The following is a 20,194-nucleotide window of genomic DNA, read 5'->3' on the forward strand; positions in this document are numbered from 1 at the left end:
AAGCAGGGGACACAACTGCTGGCAGCAGTGACTGACTCCTAATCAGGAGGAACTCATGGGTGGTGACGAGGCCCAGAGAAGGGACCTCAGGATAAAGGGCTTGGGTCACCTGAGCGTGTAACAGGAGAGAGAGGAGACACGTAGCCTGGATTTGAGAAAAGGTTTGCAATCATCGATAAACAAAGAAGAATACATTCCCAGGGCCAGAGATTGCGCAGGGAACGCTCTGACTCACGGGAGACGGGCATCTCTGGTGCAAGAACTCGACAGAACCAGTCCGAAGGGGTTCAATGAGGAAGACAGAGCTGGGAAACTAACAAACCCAGAGGGTCACGCAGAGACCCTGGAGGAGCTCAGGTTTGGAGCGGACTCCAACCAAAGAGAGGAGGGCACGTCATCAGGACAGAGACCTGGGAGGAGGAGCAGGACATGAAAGAGCAGCCAGAGGGAGTAGGGCCTCCGATGGAAGAAAGGGCCTTTTCTCCAGAACTGGAGCAGGCAGAACGAGGGATAGAAGGGGCTGCCACTGGGACAGGCTGATCCTCTGTCACTAACCACGCCTGCTGGTGTTCCCTTTTCTCTGTGGAAAACAAGGGAAGGGCAGAGCCAGCTCTGAAGGGCCAGGAGCAGCCCAACACAGACGAGGAGGTGGCACCCGGCTGCCCCAGCCCTGGGTTCAGGCGTCGGCTCTAAGGGCCTGCAGCACCACTGCAAAACCTTATGGGCAGGGAGAGTGGCCCCTCCGTGGACAGTTTCTGAGAAGAATTCCAGGCCCCAAAAGTCACGGAACAGGCAGGCAAACACGGTACGGTTACATATGGGGAGATTTTGGAAACGACAACGCCATAAACTTGAGGTCTGCCATCTATAAAATACCAGAATGGCCCAGAACGAAGTCCTGCAAAGAGTGGGGTTTGGTAGTAGGTTAGGAGGAGGTCGAGCCTGTATTAAAGGGCACAGAACCACGTGGTGGGCAAGTGGTTTTTTCCACGTGTGCCATGGAGAGTGTCTTGATTTGGGTCGAGGGTTGCTTTAACATATCTCCCTCAAGGAAAGAACTTTAACTTCCTTTAGGAGAGAGCAAGCAGGGGTGGGGGCAAGTAGGCCTCTAGTTCAGAGCCTGGAAGTCAAGAATATTTATTTAGACTTTTTTTTTTTTTCTTTTTAGGGCTGTACCCGCAGCATAGGAAAGTCCCCAGGCTAGGGGCTGAGTCAGAGCCACAGCCACTGGCGTACATCACAGCCACAACAACACAAGATCCAAGCTGCATTCTGGACCTACGCTGCAGTTCACGGCAAGGCTGGATCCTTAGCCCACTGAGTGAGGCCAGGGATTGAACTCATATCCTCATGGATACTAATCAGGTTCTTAACCCCCTAGGCCACAATGGGAACTCCAGGAGATTTTTTTAAAGCAAGAAAAGGTGAGCCAATTTGAAGAAAAATAATAAGTAGTACTGCAGTTAAAAAAAAAAAATATATATATATATAGTTCAGTCCTGGCAATAACTAAGGTGATACCCAAACTACTATTACTGCTAGCCAACATCTGTGTATTTACTGCATTAACTCATTCAGTTCCCCCACAAGCCCACAACAGATGCCATTATTATCATTTTATGTAGAGGTTCCTAGCTTTCCTAAGCCACACAGGTAGGAAGGGACAGAGCAGGGATGTGAGCTCTGGAAGCGTGGCCCTAGCATCTGCTTTCTTATCCTGGACACCGCAGAACAAGATGGGTGCAGGTGCTCCAGAAAAACAGATGGATGGAGAGGATGGGATGAGACTGTGAGCCAACCGGGGTTCCCTAAGTTCCAAAAAGGTCCCAGTAACTTTCTTGCCTATTCAAAACAGGATCAGAAAATCACACACACATACAAAAATACAATATAAACAAAAACGTAAAATAGGCAGAAATGAGACCTCCAGACGAGGAGATCAGGTGATGCCATGGACCTGCTGCCTTGGGATTTCAGGAAAGCCTCCAAGAGGTCTCATGGCAACCGGGCAGACAAGAGGGAGGAGAGATGGCCGGGGCCGTGACCAGAGCAGGGAGAATTCACAACTGTTCCCCAAAGAGTGCCCTCAGCACCTCTGCTGCACAGCTCTCTAGGAGCTCTGTACTGCCCCTGGAGGACCTTTACAGTTTTATTTATTTATTCATTTATTATTTATTTACTTACCAATTTACTTATTTAGTCTTTTGTCTTTTTAGGGCTGTGCGCATGGCACATAGAGGTTCCCAGGCTAGGGGTCGAATCAGAGCTACAGCTGCCAGCCTACGCCACAGCCACAGCAACGCAGGATCCAAGCCACATGTTCAACCTACACTACAGCTCATGGCAATGCCAGATCCTTAGTCCACTGAGCAAGGCCAGGGATCGAACCTGCGTCCACATGGATACTAGTCGGGTTCATTAACCACTGAGCCACGACGGGAATTCTGACCTTTACATTTTGAAACAGTGGCTTAGGTGATGATTCTCATCAAGACTGTGGGTGACAAGAGGCTGAGAGTGACAGCCAACACAAGAAGGACAGACAGGAAACCCAAGGAGCCTGAGAGCACTGGAAAGGTCAGATCTGATGAAATCCTCCCACGGATGAAAATGATGATGATAATGATGGCCACGCACACAAACAACAGCTAACATTTCCCCATTTCCCCGATGCCTACAACCTGCAGCTCTCTAAGCTATGCATGTGTTTTCTCAGTCTTCACAAACCCTCCACGGTGGGCACAATGATCTGTGGTATATACCCAGGAAAGCTGAGGTCAGAGAGGTTAAGTAACTTGCTCAAGAGGAACCAGCCCTGCCATTGTGCTGCATGTGGGTTTCAGGAGTCAAATGCATGAGTACAAAATGGGGAGAATGGTTCGACAGCAACAGTGAGACAAAGACCAGACAACACCTGCTGATCATAAGCTTAATGGACGTCGAAGATTATTTTCAGCTATCTGAAAGGGCGAAGAAGAGACGGGGAACTTATTACTGTGTCTTCCAGGTGAGAGAAGCAGCTGGGGTGGAGCGTCAAAGCAATATGGATTTCAGCTTGTTGTGAGGAGGGGTTTTTTAAAACCCAGAGCTGAACAGCCACGGATGGATCCTGGAAGTGTTTTAGGCAAGGTGGGAGCCATCTGCCGGGACAACCCATGTGAAAGCCCTATGCAATCTACGGGGCTCTCTAGAATGAGCAGGAATCCTTATTTTGCTACTTGGAGTGAGAGGATGGACTGATCTCGTCGAACAGGCTCTCCATTCCAACCCTGTATTCTGAATTTCAGCACAGGTCGGTTTGGCATTCTGAACCACCTACCAAGGAGAGGCTTGGGAAGAAGTGTCACATCGACTGTTCAGAGGAGGTGGGTTGATTTTGGAATGCATTTCTGGATAAAAGTTTCCGAATGAAGATACCCAGCTGCACACAGAAGTTGGAGAACTCATGACACACAGTGTCCCTTGCACACTGACTTCGGCTGTATAACTAGTGATCTGTTCCTATGGAAAACGCACCTCAGCCTGAGCACTGCACGGTGCTTATCACTGTCCTAATTAAGCCCTTACCTTTTTTTTTTTTTTTGCATTGGGTTTTGCTGCAACACAAGCAGAGGCTGACAGAGGTAACTTCCCCTAATTTTCTTTTTTTTTGTCTTTTTTTGTTGTTGTTGTTATTGTTGTTGTTGTTGCTATTTCTTGGGCCGCTCCCGCGGCATATGGAGGTTCCCTGGCTAGGGGTCGAATCGGAGCTGTAGCCACCGGCCTATGCCAGAGCCACAGCAATTCGGGATCCGAGCTGCGTCTGCAACCTACACCACAGCTCACGGCAACGCCGGATCGTTAACCCACTGAGCAAGGGCAGGGACCGAACCCGCAACCTCATGGTTCCTAGTCAGATTCGTTAACCACTGCACCATGACGGGAACTCCTTCCCCTACTTTTTATGGTCACTGTGAGCCTGGCCCTCATGCTGCTCTTCTTAGGACCAGCCCTCCTTGTCTTGGATGGATGAGGCCACAGCTAAGGCAGGGGTTCTGAGGCAGGTGAGGCAAGGGGAAGCGCCTTGTAGCTGGTTCTAATGGACCTAGCCAGCAGTGGCAGGGGCTGTCTGATCATTCCTTAGCTTAGGAAGGCCAGGGAGTGGCAGGAAGAGGGCTGAGCTTCCAGTCACTGGGGTTGTCCATCTGTAGCTCTGCACGGATTTATGGGTCAGGTAGGGGCTGGACTGGGGGATATCTCATGAAGACCTTTTCCGGCACTGAAATTCACACTCCGCAGAGCTCAGTGTGACACGCACATGTTTGAATTGGAAATCAAGCCACTTACCCGCCCTCGCTCCGTGAGAGTTGTCAACATGACGATGAGTGATAACTTCTGATCCCAGACTACTTGCCAAAATTGCGCACAGGTATGTGGCAGGGGTCCCTGAGCAGCAATGTACTTATTCACAAGGTGAGCAGCAGGAATTTCCATCTGACAAGAGATGTTAAGGCATCAGAAGCTGTTACTGTCACAAGGAGGACAGGGAACTGGGTCTCAGACTCTTCTAGCTGGTGACTGTCACCACCACAGAATAACATCTCTATCAATTTATGGCCAACAAGGAAAATCGAAGAAAAATCTATTTAAAAATGCTTCAAAGATATTTGACAATAATACTAGCATTAGATATTTAAGACGAGGCTCTGTGATAGCCAGGAGGCAATAATCAGAAGTGAACTTATAAAATGACAGGAGATTTAAATGACCTTCACGGCTCTATCCTAAATATAATCAATACTGAGTATCTGCATTTTCAGCAACACATGCCAATCCTCATGCCTACATCTTTCCCTATGCAGGGTTTTCTATCAAAATATTTATTTTCTTTGAAGCATAAACCAAATTGGCTTCTACCACCAACTGTTGTCATACTTTGCTTTCTGCAGGGCTGCCAATGTTTGTGCCACTGAGTTGATCGATCTTCCCCCCCGCCCCAGCCTTACTAGGTATAAATGACAAATAATAACTGTATATTTAAGGTGTACAACATGATGGTCTGATATATGCATTGTGATATATGATTGTGAAATGATTACCACAGTCAAGTTAATGAACACACCAGCTCACAGAGTTACCGTCTGAGTTGATTTATGCTAAATGTTAAAATGCTTTCAACTATCCTCAGGGTCCCTTTCTGACCCTGCTCCGCTTCTATTTCTGTCTTTTTTTTTTCCTAGGGCTGCACCCTTGGCATATGGAAGTTCCCAGGCTAGGGTCTGAACTGGAGGTGTAGCCATCTACCTACGCCACAGCCACAGTGATGCCAGATCTGAGCCATGTCTGCAACCTACACCATAGCTCATGGCAACGTAGGATCCTTAACCCACTGGGTGAGGCCAGGGATTGAACTAGCATCATTATGGATACTAGTTGAGTTCATTACCACTGAGCCACAATGGAAACTCTCTACTTTTATTTCTAAACTAAGCCTTTTCTATGAAAGAACACTCAGACCTGGCTCAGCTTTGGAGTGGCACTGTGATTCACTCCTTCTTCGGTGGGGAAGGTAAATGGAGGTGCCTGGTTCATGGTTTGCTTGGCACTTGGGTTAATGGCTTCCTCAGCCTTGTTCTCAGCCACTCTCCACCACCCCCTGGAACTGCATGGTCTTACCCACCCCCATCGTTTCTGATGCTCTGCTTTCAATAACCCAGGAATGTTGAAGTGAGGGTCAATGAATCCCACAGATGCTCTGGAATAGGTGGAATCAGACCCACTCTTACTGGTAGTTCTTGATATCATGCTATAACCTGAGAACCTGAGAAGTCATCTGTTTATTCAGATCAGAGATTGATAAACTTTAGGCTAAAGGTCAGATTCAACTGCTGCTTTACAAGTGAAAGCGTTTTGTTTTCTTTTTGGCTGAAGTGTGCAGTGACCTGATACGGGCTCTCAGGTCCTTGACTAGGAACGGACCCAGGCCACAGCAGTGAAAGGACCAGATCATAACTACGGGGCCGTCAGCAAACTTCCCTGAAAAGTGTTTTTTTTTTTTTTTTTTTAATATTTCCACATGGTTGCATTTTAAATGGATATATAAGTACCTAATCAATATCCTCAACTTTGTCTTGTGGCTCGAAAAGACCAAAGTATTTACTGCCTGGCTCTCTACAGCAAAAAGTGCTGACTGATCCCTGATTTAGATGAAGAAACTGAGGTTCAGAGAGGCTCAGGTGCCCAAGAGGTATTTTCAGAGTGAAATGAATGCTTTTCCCACAACATGTGAAATCTTTTTACCTTTTGTTTTGGGGTAATTTGCCCAGAGGTGGTTTTACTTTTATTTTTAGGCAGGATGTAACAGTATAAACATGGGGGGAAAAAAACACAGAAGGTTACAAACATACCACTGGCCCAAACAACAAAACACCTCAATGTCAGCAGTTGAGGACAGAAGGCAGGTGGATGATGGAGTCAGAGAGACACAGAATGCGAGTTTTAGCCTCACCTTCTGTTAGCTTTGTGACTTTTCAAATTTAATCTCTCTGAACCTGAGTTTCGTCCTCTGTAAAATGAGACTACGCTGCCTTCCCTCAACGGCTGCTGCTGCGGGGCCGAAATGAGGGAGGGAACGGGAGAGCACTTCGTCGACCGCAAAGCACCACACAGACCGTTGGCCATGCTTGGTGACAAGGATTAATGTGCTTTTTTTCCTATGATCCAGATTTCTAACTTACGTTCACATAACTGGCATTAATATAATCTTCGTTTCCCTGCAATAAGACCCGGGTAGTGTCATCTGTGGGGGAGAAAGACATTCACCGATTATTCCGAGTGTTATTTTTATCACACCAAGTAAACAAGAGTGCAGTTCCCAGCCCCATCTGCAGCTCGCGCCTCATTAGCATAAACACTATTCCCCAACTGTTCAGAGTTTGAAATGGCTGCAATAAAGACGGTGGTGTTTACAGACACACTGAAAATCGTTCCAGAATACCAGACAATCTGTTTTAAAAAGGGAAACATTATCTCAGGATGTGCGGGGGTGGGGGGGCGGGGCTCCGGGAGGAGGCATTCACGACACCACCGGATACTCACAAGGCAGTACGTCTTTATATCGGTTTTTGTCCAAATTTTGAGGCAGCTTTGCAAACGTGATGGCCAAACCCGGCTTCTTTCTGTAGAGTTGCTGTAGGACAAATACAGAAGTTAAAAAAAAATTGCAAAAAACAGCTAGGAAGAGCGCGTGAAAACATACTTTAACAGTAAAGTTTGCCATTCACAGCACCAAAATCTTAACATTTACAAGTGATTATGTATTATATATTAAGAGAAGAATCTTCCCAATAAGGAATTCTACAATCTCATGAGAAACTGACTAAACTCTCCAATAATTTTTTTTTTTTTTAACATGAGGATCTTTGGGGATAAAAGTCACAGGAAGAGGTATGAGTCACAGATAATGGATCACGGTAAGTAAAACCTCATCTTTATAACAATTATTTGACAAGAGCTAAAAGCAAGTAGGGAAAAAAAGAAGAATTCTGACTAAAAATTAAATGCAAATCGTTTACATTAGTCTAAAAACATTTTCCTCCAGTTTAATGAAGTGAACCATATTTTCTGCTAAGAACAAGAGCATTTCATTCATCATTTCAGAAATATTCTTCCACAGTAAAAACATTTATTCCAATAGAGATAGTAAACTAGCAAATCACTAGCAAAATTTCAGTTCGAACCATTTTTGCATAGCTCCAAGCACGTATTAGACACATCTGTACTGTACCTGATGTGATGTTGACAACAGCTCTGTGAGAGGTATTAGCAGTATTATTTTGTATGCAAGAGGCAGAGATTAAATGCTTTGCTCAAGGAGTTCCCCTTGTGGTGCAGCGGAAATGAATCTGACTAGGAACCATGAGGTTTCGGGTTCGATCCCTGATCTCTCGCAGTGGGTTAAGGATCCGGCGTTGCCGTGAGCTGTGGTGTAGGTCGCAGATGTGGCTTGGATCTGGCGTTGCTGTGGCTGTGGCATAGGCCGGCAGCAATAGCTCTGATTAGACCCCTAGCCTGAGAACCTCCATATGCTGTGGATGGGGCCCTAAAAGGACCAAAAAAAAAAAAAAAAGCTTTGCTCAAGATTACAAACTAGGGGTTGAACTCAGATTTGACTCCAATGCTTGAGTTTTTGTCTTTGAAGCCTCATTTTATTGAGGTATGACTGACATGTAAAAAGTGGTATATATTTAACATATGACTCGATGAGTTTGGGAATAAGTATACACCCATGGAATCATCACCACCATAAAACCCTAAGACACATCCATCCTCTCTTAAAGTTTCCTCCTGCCCTTTTGAGTTTTCTTTTCCACACAACAGTATTCTCTACTTTGAACTAGAGAGTGAAATACTAGTCACCAGTGGTTTTAGTTAACTTTATGAGAATTTTTTTTTTGTCTTTTTGTTATTTCTTGGGCCGCTCCAGCGGCATATGGAGGTTCCCAGGCTAGGGGTCCAATTGGAGCTGTAGCCACCGGCCTACGCCAGAGCCATAGCAACTCAGGATCCGAGTCGAGTCTGCAACCTACACCACAGCTCATGGCAACGCCGGATCGTTAACCCACTGAGCAAGGGCAGGGACCGAACCCACAACCTCATGGTTCCTAGTCGGATTCGTTAACCACTGCACCACAAAGGGAACTTCCACGAGAATTTAAAAACAGTTTTTTTTCAGTGTTGGAAGTGATTTTTTTTTTTTTTTTGCAGAAAACTTGAGAAATTCAGACTAATATAAAGAAAAAAATTACCCTGACTCTTTTCATTTATTTTCTCCTGTTTTTTTATGCACACATGTATACAGACATGTGTAGTTATATATAAACACATATAATACACAGATACACCAAGTTTTTAAAAACAAAAAATGAGATTGAATTATGTATTACCACTTTCCATGTTATGTTCTACGGTACCCTAATATTTTGAAAGATGCTTATAGGTATTGCTCAGAAAAAGTTTCAAGATCAAACAAATTTGGGAAATACAACAAGTCATCTTATGTTTTATGAAGCCTTAAGATGGCAAGTGCTATAATGCATAAGCTTACTTAATTCTGATTAGCTAGGCATTTCTCAAGCTATTTTGGCCATGGAGGATCTCATGTCTCACAAGAAGTATTCTGGGAAATACCACCATAACTTTAAAGGCTGTTTTTCCTACTTATTATATAGTGCTTAGTTCCTGGTGTGATTTAAATACTCGAAATATTCTCTATACACATGATTTTTACCGGCTCAATAATCTACAGGTTTTCGTAGCTTAACTTTTATTCTACTTCTTGATTAGCTATTTTCAAATTTTTACTATTATAAACTCAGGAACAGAATGATTGCATCAAAGTGCATTTTTGAGGACTTTGATATCTATCCACACATATATGGTCATACAACTCTGGAAGTAACTTTTTGTTGCTGTTGTTGTCTTTTGAGGGTTGTACCTGAGGCATATGGACATTCCCAGGCTAGGGGTTGAATCGCAGCTGTAGCTGTTGGCCTACACCACAGCCACAGCAACGCCAGATCCAAGCTGCATCTGCAACCTACATTATGCCTCTCAACAATGCTGGATCCTTAAACCACTGAGTAGGGCCAGGGATCGAACCCACATCCTTATGGATGATGATGATAATAGTAATAATAATAATCCTCAGATTCGTTTCTGCTGAGCCATGACAGGAACTCCTGGAGGGCAACTTTGTATGAGAATGGTTAGTCTGCCAAATTGCAGCTGACATGGTCAACTAAAATGCGTTTGCCATTTGAATAGGGAGGCAGAACCATATTTTTCCCTGTATATTTTTGCAAATTATATTTCTTGCTTTATAAACCAGCCTGTTAGTCTGTTTTTCTCTTATTCTTTTATTAAGCAAACAAACTGTACAGAAATCATCAGGAAAGAATTAGCATAGAAATTTTTGGTAATTATGTTACATCTTATATAGTTACCAAACGTTTAGAATTTTTAATCTCTCCCTAAGTTCAACTACTAATCACCTTTACAATTTCAGTTCCTAACAATCAAGGAGCCACCGAGCAACTTCTTAAATAGCTGTGAGCTTTAACAGACTCTCTGGGCTACTTCTAGAGACAAATGCATGATTTATTGGAAGTTCTGTTTGATTCTGGGAGGAGGAGACTTATCTGAGTCAGTCAAATTCCCCTAAACGACATTTTGGTTCTAAGTGACTAACTGCATAGATGTGAAATCCAATTAAGTGAATATAATCAGCACGCTAACCTGGGATAAAACATTTTTCTTTTCCAAATAACAAAAATGTAAATGTAATCAACTTGAGATGGTCTAGCAGAAAAGCACAGCTCTAGTGAAAGGCTTTAATCCCGAGTACATGACTATATCTAAGCAGTAATGATCTATTGATAGGATTGGAAAGTAGCAACGGAAAATAAAAAATAAAGCTCTATGGCAGTATCTTAAAATTTTTAAATGTGCACACTCTGGGCTTTATCTGACAGAAGTGCATAAAGATACATATTGAAGAAATTTAACTGCAGCAAAACATTTTTTTTAGCACACAAGTATGCAAGGATACAAACCAAATTATTATTTGTAAATTATAACAGCAAGAAGGAGTCTAAGAGTTCTTGCTGTGGTGCAGTGGGTTAGGAATCTGACTGCAGTGTCTCAGGTTGCTGAGGAGGTTTGGGTTCAATCCACAGCCTGGTGCAGTGGGTTAAAGGACCCAGCAGCTGTGGCTCAGAATTCAGTCCCTAGTCCGGGAATTTCCACATGCCTCGGGTGAGGCCATTTGAAAAAAAAAAAGAAAGGAGATGGGGGTCAGGAGACTATTAATTTTACTTTGGTTATTTCTTAATTACTTGAATTATTGCAATGTGAATTTTTTTTTTTGGTCTTTTGTCTTTTTAGGGCTGCACCCCTGCATATGGAGGTTCCCAGGCTAGGGGTCTAATTAGAGCTGTTGCTGCCGGCCTATGCCACAGCCACAGCCACAGCCACGCCAGATCCGAGCCATGTCTGTGACCTACACCATAGCTCATGGCAACGCTGGATCCTTAACCCACTGGTCGGGACCAGGGATTGAACCCACAACCTCATGGTTTCCGCTGTGCCTCGACAGAAAACTCCCCAAATGACTGAAGTGAGAAAAAGAACAACAAAAGAAATCTATATATAAAATTTAAAAATATTTTCACAAAACACTGGGTAAACAAAGCTAAGATTTGGGTGGGGGGGGGGGCTGTATAAGGACGGACAACACACTCATTTTTCTGCCAGCCGTGCCAAGGCTAACATTGAATCCTATCCCCACTGACCTTCCTCCGTCCTATTCACACACTTAAGTTTCTGAAGGCGTTAGCAGTTGTTTTTCAAGTTCTTTAAATTCACTGACTCGTCTCCAGAGCTCGCGAGGTGCTCTGCGAGCTGGGTGTGAAAATTCTGCCCAGAGAAGGGTGGCCTGGGGGGGGGGGGCAGTGATGTGTTGGAAACACAGGTGTGTCTTTCTGGAAGGATCAGGATTGGGGGGATATGATTGGAAGGCTACTAGCCAGAACTTGAGACAAGGCTCTTTCAAGAACTACTCATTGGAGAAACACAGTTTGCTTTGTTCATTCCCTGGCTGAAGGTGTGTGAGGCAGGCCAGAGCTCCCGGTCTTTGGGATCCCTTTAATTTTGCCCTAGAATGGGAGCTATCAGGAGGCTGGAGACAGAGTCCCAGGGATGGAGGGTTATAAGACACTCCATTTTATTAAAATCTAAATTTTTATGTCCTTAAGTGCTTTGGTCTCATCATTATCAGAGTGTCATTCTAAGCAGCTCTGAATCTAAGGGTAAATTATAAGATCAGCTGAGAGGGTTTAATATGGAACAACTGTATTTAAATTACAGCATCATTAGCACCTCCAAAAACAGGAAACTGAACGGTGGGAGCTGGATTGTCCAGCGCGGTACAGGTAGGATGGATAAGACAGTATGTTTTTCCAGTTTAAACATTCCTCATTTGAAAAAAAATCATCTAATAGTAGAGGGAAGGCATCAGAGATGACTGTGCTCTCCTCAGCCTGCTGGCCCACGTCTCCCATAAAAAGCCCTCGGACATCCGATTGGCTCCAACCTGCGGATGCTGGCAAGGCCCAGCAAGGGGAAGCAAGCACCCCACCGACTGTATCGCCAGTGAAGGGGGATTTCTCAATGGAATTCCTGAAGGGCTGAGAACCCGAGAAGGGGAAAGAAAAAAGGGAAAAGTGGAGGGAGCTGAAGGGACAATGGATAAGGAGAGCAAATAGGAGAAACATGCCTTTTCATGCCCTTGGCAATGACCCAGACTCTCCTGCAGGGCAACAACTTCCAAAACAGCCATTTACTGTGCTTTCTGTTTCAAGCACTAAACTGTGGTCTCCAAGAAGGTGAGTATCTTGTTTGTTCCGTTCACCACCATGAAGTCTAGGCCAGAGTTGTATCTGGCACATAGTAGGTGCTCAACAAAAATGTGCGGTGTGGAGGAATGATCGGCTCTGCTGCTTTGTCTTTTTTTGCCTTAGGGCCACACACAGCATATGGAGGCTCCCAGGCTAGAGGTTGAATCGGAGGTGGAACCGCTGGCCTACGCCAGAGCCACAGCAACACAGGATCCAGGCTGTATCTGCGACCTACACCACAGCTCATAGCAACATCAATCCTTAATCCACTGAGTGAGGCCAGGGATTGAACCTGTGTCCTCATGGATGCTGGTCAGATCTGTTTCCACTGAGCCATGACGGGAACTCCTCTGCTGCCTTGAACAAAGGGCACAAACCACTTGAATAAAGCAGGACAAGAGGCCCCACGGAGCCATATAATTAAGCTAAGGGGAACCCGTATTTCACGAAGGCCCCAAGAGCTTGTTCTCCACTTTCACTGCTCATGGACAACTTGCCTACACTGGGGACTTCCAATCTCCCTTGGACTTGACCCAGTCAGAGGTCAAGGACACTGCCTTGGGGTGGGGGTAGGGGGGAACTCACGAGTCTCTATCTTTCCGTAAAGTTTTGCTGAAATGAACTGACATTGTTGCTGGCAATTTGAGGACTTGAAATGCACAGCCCCAGATGCAGATCCCAATGCTGGCATACTTAAGTGCTCTTGCAGGTCCCGTTCACAGATAAACACTTGGCAATAAACTTATTGGGGTGGCACGTGAGTCCCTGGCACTTGAAATGTAAAGGCCCCACACATAGCCATCCCAAAGCCTGCAGCTGGCTCCCTGTATTCCATGTGTTATACTTGATAATGTTTTCCTTTTTAAAGAGAAATAATATTTAGAAAATGGAAAAAAACTGTGGTAAGAATTCTGATCTTGAAGGTACACCTACATGTGTCAATTTAAACTTCTCATTAAGTCTTCAGCTACCTTTGTCTCTTACAATGTTCATAGGAGCCACTAAGTCACTTGTTTTGATACTAATGGATGTTTCCTATAATGGATGATACAGGAGTGAATTCAGGAAAAACAGGGGTCAGAAGAGAGAAAAGGGGATGGCTTCTGGGTTTGGTAAAGGAGGAAGATACCCAGGTGGGAGGGGTGGGCATCTGAGTTTGACATGACCTGTGGTGGAGCCTCTGCTGTAACCTGTCAGTCCTGCGAGGCAGGAGGATAGATGTTTCTCATTTTCTATCAACTGCATCCCACAAGTCTCCAAGAGGCTCCAAGGCCACTGGATGAGGATGGGCACAAGGGGCCTTTGTTTGCTGAGAAGCTGCTTCTCAGAGGAGTCAGCATCCTCACTTAGCCTTTATCCAGGGCCGTCTGTGCTGAATGCAGACCTGTTCCCTCGCCTACATGGAAAGCACCACTCTGGGAAAAAGCATAAAATGAGCCACAAGTTACTCTCAGGAAGGAATGGCCTTGGGGCTGAGTCAGCAAATTCCATAGAGGAGGAGAGCGTCCTGGAGGTGGTAATGGACTTGGAGCCGTGTGAACCCCAAGTCTGGGCTCCTTTACCCGAGAGACAGAGGGAACGCCCTACTTTGTCTGAACACAGTATTTAAGCAGGCTGAGCCGCTCACAAATGCTGGCAAAGCGCTCACGCCCAGGAGCTCACACAGCCTTAGCTCCTGGTGGGGTGGGAGGAAGGGCTCCAGTTGGAGGTTGGGTGAGGAACTAGGTCACACCTGGTGAGTTCTGACAATGGACTTTCAACACAGATTCTAATCCTGGCTCTATCTCTCATCAGCTGCAAGACACTGGCCAAGACCTTTAGCCTCTGAGCCTAGGTCTCCCTACCTATAAAGGAATGAGCCTACTGACTGTGGCCACATCTGTCTCACAGAATGGGCTGTGAGAGTCAACCGAGACAACATATGTGAAACACACTTGGTAGATTCCAACGTGCTAGAGAAATGCTAATTATTAAGTGTGGTTTTATTACAGCTGGGACCAAATGCTTTCTGGAACACATGTATAATTGTTTACTGAAAGCCATGGGAGGGACAGGGAATTCCGCTGATGAAAAAAATGCTTCAAAGCAAACTTTGCTGAAAACCCGGCTTATCGGGATCCAGCCCATGGCCCAGCGACCCCAGGGCAGGCCCTCTGTGCCTGGAGCGGGTGGCGTGGGCACCTGGAGGAACTGGCCCCACTTCCCGTCCCCCGCCAGAGCGCAGCCTCAACAGCCAGGCCGCCCACCTGCCGACGGCACTGGAAGAGCAGGTGGGGAAACCGGAAAAGCCAAGACTCTGGAGTCAGTCAGCCCTGGGCTCCACTCCTTGTGTGGAGACTGGGCAGGTTCTTTAGGCTCTTAGAGCCTCTAATTATAAATAAGAGTTGTTACTTTTTATTGTACTCTGACCGTGCGCCAGACAATGTATTAAGTATTTATCTTATCTGACCTGTACAACCAGCCTGTGAAATACCCAATTTATAGATGGGGAAGTAGAGGCCAGGGAGGTTAAGGGACACGCCTGAGGGCATACAGGAAGTGAGTGGTAGAACCAGGACTGAAAGTCTGCTTCGTTCCATGTGGCTGGACAGCATCTTAGATCTTTTCTAGCTCCGATGGCGTGCTGTTCTAACAACTCTCAGGTGGAAACTGTGTTTTGCTGTTCCCTGTATAACTACATAAAGCTGTTGAGAGAATAAACTCTGGGTTAAGCCTGCCTGGGTTCCAACCAAGTTGTGCCATTTACCCTGAGACAACCTCTCCGAGACTGATCCTTGAACTAGACAGAGGTGACATGACAGCACCAAGCACAGGCTGCTTTGGGCGTCCTGTGAGATGACTATAAAGCGCGGGGCACACAGTAAATGCTCACTAAAGGCTTCCCTGTGTATTAGGTTCTAGGTTAATCCTTCTTCCTTTAGGATTCCCCTGCTCTAGCAGCTGTATCAGACACTGTCCACTGCCTACACAGTGGTTGTTCAATTGTGTTCCACAGTCTAGGGACCCAGGGTTGTAGTATGGAGAGACTAAAAGGCCGGGAGGACTCTGTGGATCCCACCAGCTCCATCACAGAGCAGCTCTGCTGTTATCTGCTCTGCATTCTGGAATTCTGCAAAAGATGTTATTTAGAAAGAGGGTTTTCCTACTTACTTTCTAGGAAATGTTTAGATTTCATGAAGGAAATGTGTGTACAGAGCAAAAATTAACCCTAAAAAACTCTATGTTTTCCATTTCTTGTTTTTTCTGTGGTCCTGTAAGTCTTCTGTAAGCTCAAAAGGCAGGACTTAGGAGGGACAGTGGCGGGACAACACTTCTGGTACAATCTTTACTCTCTCTCCTTTGGATCAGCCAATACATCAAAACCTCCTGGAGATCTTGTTAAGGGCCAATATCCAGGGCCCGTCCCAGCACAGCTGATTCAGTAGCTGAGGGCTGGGTCCTTTTAACAGGCTCCTCTGGTGTGTTCCATACAGTGGTCAGGGTGTCCCTTTTTTTTTTTTTTTTTTTTTTGTCTTTTTGCTGTTTCTTGGGCTGCTCCCTCGGCATATGGAGGTTCCCTGGCTAGGGGTCCAATCAGAGCCATAGCCACTGGCCTACGCCAGAGCCACAGCACCGCAGGATCCGAGCCGCGTCTGCAACCTACACCACAGTTCACGGCAACGCCGGATCGTTAACCCACTGAGCAAGGGCAGGGACCGAACCCGCAACCTCATGGTTCCTAGTCGGCTTCGTTAACCACTGTGCCACGGCGGGAACGCCTTTTTTTTTTTTGTTTTTTTGTTTTTAGGGTGTCCCTTTTTGAGAACTACTACTCAAAAGCACAGGGGGCTAGGTGGGTACTTCTTTCTTTTTTTCTTTCTTTCTTTCACTCTTTAAGGCTGCACTTGCAGCATATGGAAGTTTCTAGGCTAGGGGCTGAATCAGAGCTGTAGCTGCTGGCCTACACCACAGCCACAGCAACACAGGATCCCAGCCACATCTGCGATCTATACCACAACTCAGGCAATGCCGGATCCCCAACCCACTGAGCAAGGCCAGGGATGGATCGCGTGTGCATCCTCATGCATACTAGTTGGGTTTGCTTCCACTGAGCCACAACAGGAACTCTTTGGGTACTTCTTTCTTAAGCATTTTTTATCATCCTGATGGATTTCAGTGCACATTGTTCAAGGAACATCTGAAGTGGGCTTCCCAGAGATACATCATGAAAGTGGAGCCACCCAAATGGAGGGGATTTTCTGGAGTACTGTTCAAGACCAGGTGAGGTCTGACCAGACTCACCAAAAGCCCACAGCGCCTCCTTGTGGACAATCTGATCAAAGAGACCTGGTTCACCCTCGGCTGAAGGACTTCCAGCACCTGGGGATGTCATCCAGGACCCCTTGCTGTGCTGCTCACCTAGAAGGGCCTGTTTTCCTACCCGACACCGGCTGGGCTTAGTCTGCTTCAGGCTGTGGCCCTCCTGGAATACCCCTTCCCTGCACACGCAAGCTCATCCACTCTCTACATTTCACCTCTGGTTCCTACGGAACATAGATTCTGGGTCATGAAATCTTGTCCTATCTTGGTCCTGAGCTGTTTCTAGGACTCAGGATGCATCTTACAAATATAATTTGCAAAACTAGACTGTAAGCTCCTTGGGGCCAGAAACCCTTCTCCTTCCCTCCCTGGGTTCCTGACCCAGTGTTTGGCACATCGTAAATACCTAATACACAGTGAATGAATGAATGAATGATTCCACGGTGCCGTTCCCCTGCAATTCCTCCCCTCCCCACCAAAAAGAATAAAACCGATATATTCTGTAGCTGGCTTTTCAGTGTTCCTTGTTTCAATTATTTTGGAGAGTACTTAAAAAATACTGAGTTTTAATGTTCAAAATGTATGTTTCAATTGTGGACTTTTTTTGCAATGCAAAGCCAGAGAAGGCACCCTCTCCATTTTCATCTTTTAAAAATCTTAAGCCTATAAAAAAATTTTTTTAAGTGAAAAAAATAAAACAAATAAAAGAATAAAGGAAAAAAAAAATCCTAAGCCTATACGAAGCCTCTTTCAGGCCACTGGAAAAAAGGGCCATTCCTCTTTCTAGATATTCAGTATATATTTATCAATTTTACCCAAGTAATTCTAGTATTTCTACCCTCTTATCCTGGTATCTTTATTTCCACAAGATACAGACTTATTTTTTATCTAATTATCTATGAAAGCTGTTGAGTTTAAAATCCCCTCTTGATTTTTTTGGGTGGGGTCCGTTACTTTCACCTTGAATTCACTTGTTGGTTTTACTTTCTATTATTTAACGCACATTACTCTACTAATGTATTTTTACCCTCTATTCGTTACACCATCACAAATGAACCCTTCCATCACTGAAGACCCCCTGCATCTTTCTTTTTAATAGTCACATTACTCATCCATTCCTGAATCAAAACGCAGTCACATGTATTTGACAAATTTCCTAGCTTTGCTTCTGATTTTTTTCCTTTACATGGCTTTCTAATGATGCAATGCAGATGTCTGCCTTTGCATCCTATCTGACACTCTCTTTCCTAATTTATGAATCCAGACTGTGTAAGCTGTCATTAATCATGATCCATTTTCTTTAATCGGCCTACTTGATGCTTCTTCTCTGTGCTCTTCTGTTATCTTTACTGCTTGAACTACTCTGTTTTCTACCACCTTTAAGAAATGTAGATGATAAACACAATCTATTTTCATTCTGTTAGGGGTCAGTAAAACTGACTCGAAAATCAAGTCTCCTCGGGTCCTACCTTGTTTTGTAAAGTCTCTGGGTGTGCTGTTGTCAACAGTCTCAATGCTGTGATTGGAGGTCCCTCCTGGGGAAGGGAGGCGGGGCCTGACCTTGGTTTCTGCTTGTGTTCTGATTCTCTGGGGCACTTGGGAAGCCGAGCCCCTGTGCCCTCATGGGATGATACGGATAATAAGTGGTCGCAATTGCAAAGTGTGCTTGGTGGGGTCAGGACCCGGCTCCTCCATCAGCCCTTCTCCCTCACCCACGCTGCCTCTCCACTACTTTTGACGGATGAGTGCTTCGAGCCTTTGCGTTGGCAGCAAAATATGCTCAGAGTCCCGCCTCCTTGATTTCTGACATGCTTCTCCATGACTACTGATCGTTACTAGAACAGGCAGGTCAGACAGAGTTCAGCCCCCGCCTTCTCTGAGGCCCCGAGCCCCTCCATGGTCCCTGGATGAGCACGGCCAGCTGGTGAGTTGAATAATCCGGCAGTAGCCAGGCAGCCCACGGAGGCACTGGGGGGTCAGCCCTGAGGTCTCTTACCTCAAACTGGATCAGCACCGTCCCGCTTTCGAGGCCCTTCTTTAGCTGTTCCATGGATCCCTCCAGCGTGTCCCCACCCTCCGGACACATGGGGAAAATGGCCTCTGGGAAGAGCTGGTTCAGTTCGTCTTCAGATTTGATATCAGCAAATGAGTGGACCGCTGCAGTGGACGAGAAGGAGCGTGTCGGGCCTGTGCAGCCACGCGCTGGGGGATCGGTTTCCTCCCCCCCAATTACACTTATGACACCTGAATGCAGATGGTTTAAAACATCTTATTAAATGATTAAGCACATGGTAATCATTTTCACCAACGACACTTCTTGTTGAATGATTCAATATGTGCTAATTATACAAAATGACATACTAATCTTTCTGGTTAGTTTTAAATGATGGTGTTTAGTACTCAGAGGCCTTTGCCAAAGGTATGAGAAAGGGAATGACTGTTTTTAAAGAACAGAGATCAGAATTCCTGTTGTGGTGCAGCGGAAACAAATGTGACCAGTATCCATAAAGATAAGGATTCAATTCCTGGCCCTGCTCAGTGGGTTAAGGATCCGGTGTTGCTGTCAGCTGTGGTGCAGGTTGCAGACATGGCTCGGATCCCAAGTTGCTGTGGCTGTGGTCGGCAGCTGTGAGTCCTCAACCCCTAGCCTGAGAACTTCCATATGCCCTATGGGTGCGGCCCTAAAAAGCCAAAAAAAAAAAAAAAAGAACGGAGATCTTCTCCTGTTACTCTCTCTGAGCTGGTTATTCTTCTACCCCTGTTCTTCCTGAACCGTGTCTTCGGCCTGACAGCTCATGGCAATGCCAGATCCTTAACCCACTGAGCGAGGTCATGAACCAAACCCGCAACCTCATGGTTCCCAGTTGGACTTGCTTCTGCTGCGCCACGATGGGAAGTCCCATGGGTCCCTTTTATCTGCTCCTTTAAAACAGGCATTTTCCCAGAAACTGGTGTGGGGTCTGGTGCTCTCTCCACAATGCCACTGTCCCACAGAGCTCAGGTGGTGTCTCTAACTCAGGCCACTGTTAGGAGGGAGGCCCCCAGGTAAACATCTCTAGTCTGTGTTTCCTCTTTGGAACAAATTCTCCCTTCACGCAGACTCAATATGAGTTTAAAAAAAAAAAAAAAAAAAAAAGGCCAAGGGCCCTTCCTTCCCCACCATACACAATATGTCCCGGCCTCATATGCTTCTTTCTATGTCACTTCTTTCTCCACTCTCTCAAAGGGAAGACTTTGAGCTCATCTCTGAATTTTTCCCTTTCTACCCAGAAACAGAAGTCACTCCCTTTTGCAAAAGCCTTCAATGGCTCCCTACTGCCTTCAAGATAACAGGAAAGAAGGAGGCAACAACTTTTGGTTTTCCCGCACAGTTGAACTGAATCCTCACAGTGCTGAAGCAGTTGTCATTATCCCCATTTTGCAGATGAGGAAACTGATTCAAAGGGCAAGAGTTTTAAGTC

At 45.6% G+C, this 20,194-nt stretch overlaps 1 protein-coding gene across 3 annotated transcripts in view; it reads right to left on the reverse strand.

The window, feature by feature from the left end:
* PTPN3 (protein tyrosine phosphatase non-receptor type 3) overlaps window positions 1–20,194 on the reverse strand; it is a 122,995-nt gene that overhangs the window by 10,707 nt on the left and 92,094 nt on the right. For all 3 annotated transcript variants that reach the window (XM_047768118.1, XM_047768119.1, XM_047768120.1), the window contains 4 exons: window positions 18,730–18,890; window positions 7,078–7,168; window positions 6,717–6,778; window positions 4,327–4,473 (listed from right to left, as the gene is read on the reverse strand). In XM_047768118.1, the coding sequence (XP_047624074.1) occupies window positions 4,327–4,473; window positions 6,717–6,778; window positions 7,078–7,168; window positions 18,730–18,890 (461 nt within the window). The remainder of the gene's footprint in view (window positions 1–4,326; window positions 4,474–6,716; window positions 6,779–7,077; window positions 7,169–18,729; window positions 18,891–20,194) is intronic.

Source organism: Phacochoerus africanus, chromosome 2 (genome assembly GCF_016906955.1).
Source record: "Phacochoerus africanus isolate WHEZ1 chromosome 2, ROS_Pafr_v1, whole genome shotgun sequence".
Taxonomy (NCBI): domain Eukaryota; kingdom Metazoa; phylum Chordata; class Mammalia; order Artiodactyla; family Suidae; genus Phacochoerus; species Phacochoerus africanus.